We start from the raw sequence: 14,796 nt of genomic DNA, 5'->3' as shown, positions 1-14,796 counted from the left end.
AAATCATCCCGAAATACTAATACATTAGCATGAATAGTAAGAAAGGGAAATAAATTGAAAGAACTGACAAAATAGCAAACAAAAGCGGGAAATGAAGGTAAAATGGAATGAGACAAAAGCTAAATTGGAAAATGAAGAAAGGGGGGGGGAACTTAATAACACGACCGGGCTCAGGCAATCTGGAAAAAAAAATCCATAGCCAAAGGCTAGACATTTCCCCCTATATGTCCCTATCAAAGTAAAACTTTACGCTGGCAAAAGTTACCGTAAAAAGCTTCTTAATGTTTACTTTGGCTAAATCTCCAATGCGGAGGCTCTGCCCAAGACACTGTGTAACCTTCAAAGGGCTTTATAACGGGTCTCTGTATGGAACCTTCCTGCGTTAAGCTTTACGTTGAAGCACTGGCGTACGGGGTGGTAGTTCCACACCCAAGGGAAAATAACATAAAATAAAGGAGGTAAAGAAATGAAATGATTGGAAAACAATGAAATATGATATGTTATTTGCTGAATATAATGTGAAAAATCTAATTACAATTTCCTTTCAAAAGGCCAATTTTTTCTGGCCCGCTTCGCTCGACTTTTTACAAATTTTCCAACATTTGCTATCTTGTGCCCCCTCAAATTATTTGGCTTAGTACGCAACTGCGTTTATTTGTGTAAAAGCTATCAAATGATACATTAGTTGCATCTTGATAACAAGTTTGCATTCATTTTCCCAAGCACATGGTATTTCCTATGAAATGATTACCTATGTTATTTTAGGTTTGTTGTGGAATAGTAATTTTTGTGATGAAATAATTATCCTAATTTTCAATTACGGAATCAGACTGTTTTTACATGATATTTAATTTCCTATCATTATTTAACAACCATGTCTGAAAATACTTTGACATTTTAAGTAATGACCCCCAAACTTTACTTTCAGTGATACAGGGGCGGTGGAGCGAAGTTGAAATGGCGGCACAAAGAAAAAAGGACTCCTTTTCTTTTGAAAAGTGCACTATCTTTAAACAAAGGAAAAAAAATCTACCCCATTCACTAGACTCATGAATGGGGGGGGGGGGGTAATGATCTAAGCCTAAGGAATCCTAAAGCGATGAGAAATCTAAACAAATTTACCGTACTCTGCATTTTTTTTCCTTTGGTTTCTTTTTTTTTTAATGTTGGTCTATCAAAATTGTACGAGTTAAGACACCATCGGGCCTGAAAACCATCATGATAAATACCAATGTAAGGTGCAAGAAATGATATCATTTCTGAATATGGTAATTCCCAATTATTTCATGAAGTACTGCTTTTTTGCATTTGTTCTAAAACATTGATGATAGAAAACAATGACTAACTACCCAAATCGCCTAAAGAATTTGAACGAATTCACTTTATATTGGTAAACAGATCTCCTCAATATCAGTAGCATTCAACATGCTTACGTTTTCCTCTTCGCAGCGTTTTGCTTCGGATAGCAACAGCCTTGTATTCCTCGATATGTGAAATCCATCAATTTAAAATGTGTTTTTCCAGAATCATATAAAATAAAAAAACTTTTCCAACGGAAAGGGACGCCATTAGAACATTAACATTTTGAACAATCTAGAAAAGAAAAGGGGCATTTATCAAAAATTAATAAGGGCATATCAAAATAGGGCATTTAATTAGAGGTTAAAAAGGATGAAATTCATTATTAAAAGAAAAAGAAGTAGCGAAAGGGACAAATCATATTTTGAAACGGATAAGGCGATTAAAGGATGCACTTGCAGAAGGAAGCAGAACGCTAAATAAAGAAACCGGGCGCTCGTCGGGCACGAAAAAAGTGGTTTTTAAGGAAAACTTATCTGATATGAAGAAAAGACACCTATGAAAAGGCCAAGGGGCACTCGTGAACACATAAAACGGATCCTTCTCCGGTGATTGGGGCACAGAACACGCTCATGAGGGGCATTTTCTTGGGTAAAAAGGGGCACTGATTCAAGAGGGCACTAACAAGAAGGTAATGGGGCACTTTCTCATACAAAAAACTGGTCCTTCTCAGGTGAAGGGGACACAGTACACGTTCGTGAGGTGGGGGGGGGGGCTTGCTGCGTAAAAAGGACATATTTCCAGTGCTTCAATAAGTAGGGGCACTGTGCCCCCCCCCCCTCGGATTGCCGACCCTGCAGTGATATATACTGATAAAGCTGTACTCCGAAAACGTATTACTGTTTAACTTGTGCCCACAATTCAATAAAATACATGACAGAACGCTCTTCAATATTAGAGCAAAATAAACAAACTTAATGCCATTGAAAAATTTAATTTTTATTTGATTTCTTTTCATAAACGTTCAATAATCTCATTATTCAAGGGCCATCGACAGAAATAAATACCGGTTAGCTTTGGTATTTTCAGAGTGAACTAATATTTAATACGAACCTAGAAATTGAAGAACAAACATCCCCGGTATAGTAAGGGAGTTGGTCGTGCACGCCATCAGCGTGATCAGTCGAATGGGTACCGTGGAAGACATTTTATTGGCTATTATTTTTGAAATCAAAAAGAATTTTTTTTTATATCATTTTTGCTCTACATTCTTTCTTTCTTTCATTTTTTAGAGTTTATAAAATTAAGATCCAATTTCCCATTGGTATCTTTTCGGGAAAGGAGAGGGGTTTTGTCCTCGCATCTCTGTATATCGGATACACAATTGGGTTACAGTTCGCCAATTCGCTTTGTAGTAATTTGTAGAGTATAATAACTGTTATCGGGTGGGTGTTTCATAATGCTGTTCGGAAAGTTACGCACGACTTTACGCACAACTGGAACATGTTCTTGGGTCATAAATCAATTACATATGGATACCACATAGCACAAGAAAGGATCACCAGTCGTGCGTAAAGTCATTCGTATCTTACGAACAGCTTTATGAAACACCCACCTGGACTGAAGAAAAGGCGATTGGTGGCCGAAGTTTGTGAATGGTAGAATATCGCCAAAAGCGGTAAAGTTGGCAAATAATTTTCGTCACATTATTCCATATTTGGTGTAAGAGTATAGGCTAACATACATCATGTACATGACGCTTTTGTGCAATGACCGCGGAAACTCTTCCAGTCTTTGCGTCAAGCTACACCACCCTGCTACTATAAGATAAATTAGAATTTTGATATCTATAATAATTTACCAGACGATAATATATGGTTCTGACTTCTGATATGAGGGAAGATCGCGGGAACCTGTTATCATGAGGTCCACTTTGCAGCAGTGAAGTGATTATGCTGTGGGCAGAGACAGCACAAAATGAGGGGCTGAACATGTCCGTACACAGATTATTTCCGTGGGAGGGGGCAAGACGCATTAAACTGTTCGAAGAAACCCAAAAGCGTGGGTACAAAGCGACCGAGATTGTCATAGGGGCTTTTTGCATTTTCTAAAGTGAAATTGAAAGATTAGTGCACACTTTTGGTGAATTTTGTGGAAACATTCAGTAAAAAATTGTAGGTTTCAAACTGCCCCCCCCTGCTGCGTTCGACATGGGCAGTTGGACCCCCCCCCCCCCCCGAATTTTTTTTTAATAAAGGAAGAAAAATGTATACATTAGGCCTAAGCAAATATTGTTTTACACACATTTAATTAGTTCTTATTCGATTTGCCCCCCTGGGGCTAGGAACACGGATATAGGGTGGACACTATGCTCGCCCAAAGATTTAAATATGGACCCTAACCAGTAATCAGCCTTCGATTTTAATTTACCATTATGCCTACTAGTATTTTGTCATGTTTCCCCACCCTAAATACCGTGAAAACCTCATAATACGCCCTTTTGTGTACGAGCATGGTTTCTACCTTGCAATAGCAGTGGCCCCGGGGTAACAAACCTACGCCCTTGGGGCTACCAACTGTGTACGAATACAAAGAAAATTATATTTGTGGGACTTACCGTATAACGAATCTGCTCAAAAGATAAAGACGGTCCGACAGCGAAAATGCCTACAGCAACACTGAAAGAAATCCACTTTAATTAATGTTTGAACCTTTATTGAAATTGATAGGTCAGAGGGGACTAAATGATAAAACTAACAAAGGACTGCCCAAACAGCACACGTAATAATTGCTACTCTTAAAAGAACTGAAAGGAGTTACGTAAACATGCATTACTTACCTCATTCGTTAATCATTATCTATGTTGTCTGCAGGACGTGTGTGGAAATGTCCATAATGCACCGTTTTGTAGAATCAATGCAATTTTACCCATCTTATATGTTGTGGTAATACCGATCATCCGAGCCGATTATTATACCCCTTCTCCACTGAACGTACTCACACCACCTTTTTATCGTTTCTCTCTCTCTCTCTCCCTTTCATTTTTTCTCCGTCTCTTCATCTCCCCGTTTCTGTCTCTATTTCTCTTTCTCCCCCCCCCCTCTCTCCCTCTCCCCTCTCCCCTACTACTCTCCTCTGCCACTGTCACCATCCCTGCACTGAATCATTTACCTGCCCCCCCCCTCCATACACATTTCCTACTTTCACTTCACCAATAGTTCCCCCATCCCCTCACCCTCCTTCTTTTGGATCTTTCTCGTTCTCCCGGGGGGGCCACTTCCATTCACGAGTGGATACCATGCGCGACCATGGGGTCTCGAAAAGCACCCTAAACACGTAATTTCCATATTCTGAAAATGCGCCCCTTAACAAGTATTGGCGTGTGAAACCCTACCCTTAACAAGTATTGGTAACAAAACGATACTCTTGGCAAATGTTCCCTGAAATGAACCCCTAAACAAGTACAGGAATGTTTTATTGTTACGGGTCCTTCGGTCGTCGGCTTTACCTTATTTGGTTTAGTACGACTCCACCTTCTACACCTCGTGCAAATCGGACTCTAAACACGAAGTGTTGGGGCAAAAAGGATATCCTTTATAAAACATTTTAATTTTGTTTTATCATCCCCGCGAATTCGACCCTAAACACGTAATTTTCCTAGCGAAATAGATACCCTTTTTTCATAATTTTTGTGTTTTTGACACCCTTATCACGTTACGTACGTAACGTGCCCTATCGTGAAAAAGACATCCTTTTTACGTGTTTTTTTGGTCGCGCATGGTATCCACTCGTCAATGTAAGTGGCCCCCCCGGGCTCGTTCTCCACCTCCCTCAGTCTCTTTTTTTTTCTCTGTGCATTAAGACGCAATAATGTAAAGGGTGATTCCATATACGTGTCGTACGGGACATTTAGAGAACATTTGACAGTTTTTTTACAAGAAAAACATAAAATATTCCAGTAACTAAAGGTGATCATCAAGTACTACCAGAGTGTTAGGGAAACCAAGACTTAACATGACTCGAATTCACATCCTGTATAATACAAATTTAAAATAGTAATGTGTCGTACGGACGCAGAAAAAGTGGCCTTTTTTTAAATCTCAAGTTTGTACTCTAAAGTCTGTGAGTTGAACTCAAATGTAATAACTTTAGGGTAAAATAATGACGTATTGGTATGAAAGAAACACAATTTTTAATTCGTATTTATTGTATAAACAAAATTTCATGCATTTATCTGTTTATGATATTGCAGAGCAAAACAAAACGGTACATACACATACATGTATAGTTCTCACACTTAAGGTCAAGTTCGCCATGTTTCTAGAATTTGAATTCCCTTCACTGGCATTTTAATTATTTTATAAATTATATAAAAGCAAAACCACACTCTTGTTTGATTATGAATATGTAGATATAGAAAATAAATTTATATATAATTCATATTAACTACCACACACTGAAACCATTTACATTGTTATTATTAAAGCACTTGCTGCCCTATGCTTTACTTTTTAAGCAATGGAAAGTATATCTAATATATCTCTAATAGAAAGGAATACAATATTGTATATTTCGCCTTTCACGAAATATTTTGATTTGATTTGGTTCTATTTTATTTACACATTTTAATGCAAACTATATACAAGCATTATACAGTGCGTCCCACAAAAAACGAAACCGAGATTTATCGATGATTTATCATAACTTAATCACAAATACAATAGACAAATGACCTACCATTGTAAAGCTTAGAATCTCCTCTTTCATCTGAAATTACTTAGATTATTTCTCATTCACGCATGAGTGAGCAAAAACAATTTGAAGAGGGGATACCAAAAAGTCATTTGACGGGCTGTATCTGGGTTTCAAAAAGAAAACCACATTTTTAAAAAGTTCAATATCTGCTCTTAAATTTGATACCTCAATTACAGAAAATGGTCAAGAAATAACAAAGTTCTGGTTATTTGAAATAAGGCTTGAATTTCAATAATTTCATAAAATGAAGAGGTTTTACAGGCTAGCGTTCAAACTCACTTGACACTCAGTTTTGTTGACGATCAGCCATGCATTAAGTCTTTTGTTAACCGTGCGATAAGCTTCTGTGAGAAACCGGTGATAACACGTTTATTTAATGAAATTATGGAAATGCAAGCATTGTTTCGAGGGAACATAACTTGTTTACTTCTTGACCATTTTTTGTGATTAAGGTATCAAATAAAAGAGCAGATATTGAACTTTTTAGGCATGTGATTTTCTTTTTGAAATTCAGATACCCCCCCCCCCCCCGCCAAATGAGTTTTTGGTATCCTTTCTTCAAATTGTTTTTGCTCACTCATGCGTGAATGAGGAATGATTTAAATAATATCAGATGAAAGAGGAGATTCTAAGCTTTACAATCGTAGGTCATTTGTCTATTGTACTTATGAGTAAGTTTTGATAAATCATTGCTAAATCTCGGTTTCGTTTTTTGTGGGACGCACTGTATATCAAACATAATGATAACATAATGATCATCTGAGTATTGTTCTGAGTCAAATATAAATCATATCGTTGAAATGTTGAAAAATGTATACAACCTCAAAAATACATAAATACATTACATGTATATCGTAAATATCGGATACCGCCATTTTAAGCTTGGAGCTTGAAATTGATGGAGGCCTCGAACACTGTAAAAAAAATATATTGGGTACAATTTTTACCAACACGAGGGTAATTATGTGTCCAACCAATTTGGGCCAGGATTTTATCCAATGCAGGAAGCATATTGTCCAGTAAATAAAAAATAAGCAGCAATTCATTTGGAATGGGCAAAATTATCATCACACTGGATAAATAAATATGCCCAAAAGAAATGCCCAATGTTGGTTGGACACATAATTACCCTCATGGAGCACATTTACCCTATATTTCTTAGAGTGAAAGTGAAGAGAAAACCAGATTATACAATGCCAAAATATACAATGCAAAAAATATATATTTACAGTATTGTTAAATAATGATTGGTATAAGCATGCGATATAAAAAAAAACATATAAAAACACATTTTTTAACTAGAAGTATCTTATTTCAGTTGGCAAGCATTATTTTGAACGAATCAATCACGCGTCACAAGGTCGGCTCTCGACAGGGTGCCAGTGCCTGGTGAAAACCCCCATAAAACAATCAACAAAAAATATAAAAACATTAACAAAGCTTCGGAGGAAAACCTGCATTGCAACTTTTGTTGGTATAATTTCGTCAGAGCAGTACCGTCATGAGGCCATTGTAAAATAGGCCCGAATTCTGCACTCGGGTTTCATTCAAACTCTGGTTTATCAAATTTGGTTTAACTGTGCATAGCCACTTATGACTGGTATCTATAACAGTATACAAGTTCAGTTTGTCAGCTCATTTAACACTCAAATCATTCAAAACTGACAAGACATTATTATCAAAATAGTTCTCTTCATTATCAGAACATGAGGAAAGGGTTAATAAAATAGGAAACATAATAATGTAAATGCGATTGGGAACTTTTTTTGCCTTCCCAAGTTCCCATAACACATTGGATAAGTTAACTCAAACTTCAGAATACGGGCCATAATTATTTTCATTATAAGTTCATATTCAAAGTATGGAACACGTATGCTGAACCATGTCTGGATTTTCAACATCATGTACCTTGGCACTTCTTGATCTACGCTGAATACCTCTAGCGTATTTCTTGGGTACAAATGGCGCTTTGCCCATCAGCCTTCTGGCGTCTGGTGCCGTCGTTGGTCGTGATTGGCTTATTCCACTGTCCACGTGATCAGCTGCTGTTGGTGGGCGTGTAACTGCGTAATCCGCGTCCGGAAATTGAATGTGATAGGCAGCTTCATGTGGTCTCAAGAACCAAATAAGTTCCGCATCTCCTACACCCTCTCCGACCGTATCACGCAGAGCAACAGGTGAAAACTGTGGAGATACCCGCGAAGAAAAATACAATGAAACCCCCAATTGCAGAAATAGGCCGAACTGGCATAAAATTTTAATTTATTGTATGTAAAGACAACCTCAAGGTAATGATTTTTTTTTCTATCGAACTATATATATCATAAAGTTGCCCCTACACCCACCCCTGTACCTACATGTACGTACTTGAGTACAATACATTTCATATCTACTCTAGATGTAAATTTCTACGGAAGATTTTTAACAATTTCAAGAAAAATGAATATTTAAAACTCGGTTTGATCAGCATTCATTCTTCAAATCGGTAACATTATTTTTTAACACTGCATTTTCCAATGTAGATTGTTAATTCGATTCTGTTAATTTATTCAATTATTATTTTCATCTAATAAACCATGTCCATAAGCGGATTTTTTTCCGGGGGTACGACTCGTAAAAAATTTCAAAGAAAATCGAAAGTGAGGGATTAGGGGGTTTTCCATTTTCGAAAGTGAAATTTGAAGGATTTTGTGTACACCTTTGGTGAAGTTTTCACTGAAATTTATGTTGGGTAACTAACCCCTCCCCACCCACTGCGTAAACCATGGCAAGACGTCTTACCTCCTTTTTATACCCAACCTTCTGAAAGAGTCTTTCAGCTTCATCTAGAGCATTCTGTTGATGAAGGAAAGTAAACTTGAGAGGGTGAGAAAAATGGCAATTATTTCACTAGTGATTTAGGTAGGTTTCGATCCCGTATAACTTATTCATAATTGTCCGTCTTTGTCTTCAGTCTTCAGTATTGGATTAAATTGCTCTAAAAGAATGAATCTAACATCAACTTCAAACCATTTATAGTTCATGATATTGTTATGGATTAGGTGTATGCTATAGGAAATAAATAAACATAAAATTTAATTCATGGTATCATTAATTTACCATAGTTTTAGATAAGCTTGATAGAAATGATGTTATTTATGTAAATAATGATTTTGTAAATAAGAATTATTATGGTTGTCATTATTATCATAATTACTATAGCTATTGATTGTTAGAATTATCAATAAACCTGTCTCGAACTTTGGTAAGGGGTTTATAACGCGAACTACATACGTATTGGTGTAGTAACCCTTTATCTTTTTTTTCACCCGTAGATTTGTTGTGAAAATTTGAAAGTGACTTTTTCATAATAGCACACTTTCTTGGTGATTATTCTTCCATAAGTGCATTTTGAGCACTTATCTTACAAATTAACACTGTAAAAATATTGGGTTAACTTTTAACCAGCACGAGGGTAATTATGTGTCCAACCAATTTGGGGCAGTATTTTACCCAATGCGGAAGCATATTGTCCAGTAAGGTTAAGAAAAATAAGCAGCAATTACTTTAGAATGGGCAAACTTTTTATCACACTGGATAAATAAAAATGCCCAATGTTGATTGGACACATAATGGACCATTTTACCCAGTATTTTTTTTTTTAAAGTGATTTGATTTGGTACCATAAGGTTACAGACAAAGTTTGTATCATTAAACGTTCAATTCATTCTACGCTCGGAAAGAGGTTTTTATATCAAAAGGTTAGGAATATACGACAACTTATCCGCAGGATTAACATTAAGATAACGTGAACTTTGCGAGTTTGCACTCAATAGGGTAATCTAAAGCCTTAATATTGCTAAAATATGAGACTATGCGGCGTGTAATCCAAGCTTTGTGAGGAAGTTACAAATTGATGCAGAGGTTCGAGCCCTGGTTGCGTCTTTCGGATGGTGACGTTAAATGGCGGTCCCAGACGTAAATAATCCTATCTGATTGATTGACGTCTGAACAAAAACTCAAGTACACACACACACACACACACACACACACACACACACATTGTTCATATCATAAGGGTTTTTTACCTGGAATGCATCTGTTTGAAGGGTTTGCCTTCCATTAATGAAATGAGAAGGAGGGACAATAAAACTCCCTTGGCTGAATACAGCATCGTGAAGGCTCTCCGTGCGATGTGATATCGTACCGGACTCCTCGGCACCAACATACGTCCAACTACCACTCACGGGATCACAGGTGTACTGTGGGTATAAGATCATAGTTAGTAGAATAAGGGTGTAAGTGCCATGGTTTACGTGCCAGGATATCTAGGATGGCGAAAGTATACTGTGTCAATTAGTATTTGACACTTAGGAACAAAGTTTGAGGTTAGAAACCTTTTCTTTCCGCCCACAGACCTGGCAGAGATGACAAATTAAAATGTCTCCACTTCTCCCAATCATTCTTTTTTTTCTTTTTACCTAAGTTTATACACTTTTATTTTTTATCATTAATCTATATCTTTTGTAAAACATCCTAGAAATAAAAGGTGACAAGCAATCTAAATTTGATGCATTCAAATTATTTATAAGAGATGACTTAATTCATCCAAAAATGATATTGATGTAATCCATAGTTACTTTTCGCTGCCTCTGGTTGGATATTATGAGCAGACACACTGCTCACTTTTACGGGGGACATCAAATATATTTTTTTTATTGAAATTGATTTGAAATTACTCGACAGGGCGCAACTATGACATATAACATCAAAAATGGGTGTATTCCCTGAAAATAATCTTAGCGATTTTATAATGAGGAAGTGTGTGGAAATTTGTAAAATCTTGATATAAAAATTCTGTGGACTTTTCACATTTTGAAACAGTCATCATACAATATTTCGCCCAATTTCAAGAGATAACGCTTTGAGACATATTTCGTCATGTATTTAAAGGAGAATGAAACCTTTGGAACATGATAGCTTGTGTGAAAACAGAAAAATCAAAGAAACAGATCAACGAAAGTTTGAGAAAAATCGGACAAATAATGAGAAAGTTATGAGCATTTGAATATTGCGATCACTAATGCTATGGAGATCCTCAAATTGGCAATGCGACAAAGATGTGTGATGTCACTTGTGAACAACTCTCCCCATTACTTTAGTACATATTTCACTTAAATTGCTTCTTTTAGCACATTTATCAGTAGATCATGTGTTCTTTCTATAGGAGGGCATGTAATACAAATTTTTGAAAAATACATCATGGATAAAGAGTTTGTATCACCATAATAAAAAGGAGACATTTTGAGGGTATTTTATATTCCATCAAAGGGAAAGTTGTTCACATGTATTTCTTTAGAAATCAAAGCTACATGAATTAATTTGCATTTCGTTGTCACTCAATCCCTTTTACCTCCATGCTTTGATTATAATTCTCATAATGAGTTTTACCCATAAATATTTACGAAGAGGTTGTTGTCGTTGCAAATAGAACGATGAAAGCTTAAGAATAGCGCATCAAGTAATATCCCAATACATGCAATTACTTGTCTTATCAAACAAATACAAGTATATAGCATACAAATAAAATTGTAAATTAAGAAGGGTTGATGATTTAAACTCTACCAATCATGACCAATAGTAATCTGTTTGCTAAACTGACCTGAGAGAGCATCTTCCATCCATGTTTGCCGATTGTATCAACCGCTTCAAGAACATATTCCACAACGTCTTCAGAAAAGAAATAGGGAAGGTTGAGACGTATAAACCCAGGCCTGCAGTGAAAATAAATCAATTTTATACGGCAACTTGAAGATAACTACTATTGTTAATATTCATCTTACTCATTTGTTATACCTGTTCTACTTTATACTGATATTAATGCATCTTCTTTTCTTCTTATTCTCTTTTCATCTTCTTCTTATCCTTCTTCTACTTCTACTCTAAACAGCCAAAATCCGTTTGTTTTGAGGAGTCTTTAATTTGTTTGATTTTTTTCTGAATTATATATTACATTAACAATTTACCAAGACGGGAAATAAGCGAATTACACACTCGTTCCTCGTTCTCTCTGCCGCTCTCTCTCTCTCTCTCTCTCTCCCTCTTTCTTTATAAGACTTAGACTGAAAGACAGATGAGGTTGTGAACCCACCCACCACTGAGTCAAAGAATTAATGATTAATGAGATTATATAGATCTATAAAACACTTCACTACTCAAAAGTTTTATTCCACTTACTTCATAATTTCTAGTGGTGCTGTTGTTTTCTTAAGCTTCTCAATGAATTGTTTGGATCCCATCTTCTTCAACTCACTGTAGATAAGAACGAGATGAAATCATTTTTAGAATTCCATTCAAGCGGTTGCACTAATAATAATCTAGCTTTACTGTAATGATTGGACATGAGAGCTGAGTGGGGTTTTTTTAGCATACATTCCGTTGTTTGTGTGATTTGGTATCCTGTTTATTCTTGCGTCTTGTTTGAAAAATAATCCATAAAATATTTTTCGCTCAGTGTTAAAGATTATGATTGTGATCCCAAGCACAGTTCAAAAGTATTGAAATTGAAATTAAAAACAATTAAATGGCATGTTATAATAGATTAACTAACAATAAACTGATCATGAAACATAAACATTTTTAAGTTTTCAAGATAGGTTGAGGGTGGCAATGCTTACCTATCATCCTTTAAGAAATATACAAACTGAGCAGCAAGGTCCTCGTTGATGCCTAATAGATCCTGTTGTAAATAAGAAAATGAAATAATTACAATACATCCAGTAATCAAAATGACATATACTGGGGAAGTAAGTATAGTGTTTGATCTATGAATAAATACATTTGGTCATATTTTAAAAATTTCTTACATAATGTTTTCATGGACTTCAAATCACCCCAGAATAATAAATACATAAAAACGAGGAAATCTGAGAGGATCTGTCCGAGTATTTATGATTAAATAAAGAGATAAGAGTCAATCAAAAGAAATTACATTTTAAGAATGCAAATTCTATCCGTAATTGCAAAGTGACCAATCCAGGAATTCATTCATCATGGAAGGCGAGTGCAGAAAAAAATGATTTTGTTATAATGAATTGTTTTGAGAAACAAAAAAATTGTTTTCAGTCGGGAGAAATTAACTAAACGTCGCCGGAAAAGTAAGAGACAAATCTAAAGGAATGATCGCGTAATTCTCTAGTCCAAAAGTCTAGTCTAAATCAATGTACATGTACGTCATACGGGTAATTCTATATGGAGCCAAACAACCTCAAGGTAACGTGTTTTTGTTTTATTATAGCGATATTATAGTTGATCCAACCCTCCCGTTCCTACGTTCCTGAGAAAATTTCATTTTCATATCTACTCTAGATGTAGATTTCTACAGAAGATATTTCACCTATTTAAGAAAATGAATATTTGAAACTCAGTTTGATCAGCATTCATTCTTTAAATTGGCAACACTATGTTTATTACTGCATTTCCCATGTAGATTGTTTCATCGGTTTTATTCATTAATAATCATATTCGATTGTTATTTTCATCTACAAACATAAACAAAGTGGGTTAGAAATCGCGAGCCTGTTGAAATATTTTTTGTATAGATTTTAAAATTTTATGGTAATTTACACTCATCGAATTTTAGGAATAATGAGGGAATTTACCTGGGAATAAGGTCCTGCGCATGCACACCCTCCTCTAGCCTGTATACCGTAGAGGTCGTTCAGGAGGACAGCGATGAAGTTATGATGAAGCATCTTTCCAGTCTTTGGATGAATGATAAGGAAGGAGAATATTGGCAGTCGATCGGTCTTTGTGCTTCCAAGAAAGATAATGTTTCCATTTTTCTTCCATCTTGAGAAGGCAATTCTAGACGAAAATGATATGAACGAATCCTGATGTGATCACATTCATCATAAATGTCAGAGATAACGAGTATGCATTTACAAGAAATGATATTAGAGATCTTTCATCCAATGACCCTGGCAAGAGTTAGTGACAAATGGATTATGTTTAAGGAACTTGAAAACTTAAAAATAAAAAAGCATTCGTAAACAGGTTCCACACTTATTATATTCCCAGGCACCACTCCTCCTGTCCGGATGCCATAAATACAAAAGTGAATATAAAAATGAAGTATGGTTGAGTTGGAATCTTATTACTTTTGAAATTACATAATGAGAAAACATTTAGTTTTTTAGTGGGTTTTTTTTTAAGATTGAAGAGCGAAGATTAACCATATTTTCACTACATGTTTTGCTCTCCAGTATATAACATCACTGACAACGAGATCTTTTTGTAGTAGGAGTAATATTTCTTGGCTTTCCAGCCAGGCTATGAATCTTTGTCATGAATGAAATAAAATAAGTTACGGCTTACGAAGTAAGTTCTCTTTCTCTTTCTCCTATGATGTCCGTCCCGATGCTGTTCTTTAGTTTAAAGGTTAATCCCGCTCGAATGGACTCTACAATAGCTGGTGTTCCTCCCTCCTCACGATCTTCAATATTTTCAAGATAGTGGTGTGTTTCTCGTGTTACCTGCAACGTAACAATTGTGACACTACTCAGTATTCAGTTGTTGATACTTTCTTGATAGTGGTATGCGTCTCATGCTACCTGCAACTTAACAATTGTGACACTACTGAATATTCAGTCCTTATACTTTCAAGATAGTGGGGTCTCGTCTCTCGTGTTAACCTATATCATTACGGTGCTACTACTTTATAATGACTGTCTTTGAAATTTTCAAGATGGTAATATGTGTCTT

The 14,796-nt window shown here is 35.8% G+C and overlaps 1 protein-coding gene across 2 annotated transcripts in view; it reads right to left on the bottom strand.

Annotated features, from left to right (window-relative positions):
• Window positions 1–6,722: 6,722 nt before the first annotated feature.
• LOC129257705 (probable cysteine desulfurase) overlaps window positions 6,723–14,796 on the bottom strand; it is a 30,891-nt gene continuing 22,817 nt past the window's right edge. For both annotated transcript variants that reach the window (XM_064097854.1, XM_054896094.2), the window contains 8 exons: window positions 14,410–14,567; window positions 13,695–13,899; window positions 12,711–12,772; window positions 12,271–12,345; window positions 11,696–11,807; window positions 10,122–10,295; window positions 8,836–8,889; window positions 6,723–8,238 (listed from right to left, as the gene is read on the bottom strand). In XM_064097854.1, the coding sequence (XP_063953924.1) occupies window positions 7,909–8,238; window positions 8,836–8,889; window positions 10,122–10,295; window positions 11,696–11,807; window positions 12,271–12,345; window positions 12,711–12,772; window positions 13,695–13,899; window positions 14,410–14,567 (1,170 nt within the window). In that variant the 3' untranslated portion in view covers window positions 6,723–7,908. The remainder of the gene's footprint in view (window positions 8,239–8,835; window positions 8,890–10,121; window positions 10,296–11,695; window positions 11,808–12,270; window positions 12,346–12,710; window positions 12,773–13,694; window positions 13,900–14,409; window positions 14,568–14,796) is intronic.

Source organism: Lytechinus pictus, chromosome 3, assembly GCF_037042905.1.
Source record: "Lytechinus pictus isolate F3 Inbred chromosome 3, Lp3.0, whole genome shotgun sequence".
Taxonomy (NCBI): Eukaryota; Metazoa; Echinodermata; class Echinoidea; order Temnopleuroida; family Toxopneustidae; genus Lytechinus; species Lytechinus pictus.
This window is presented reverse-complemented; position numbering and strand designations above follow the sequence as displayed.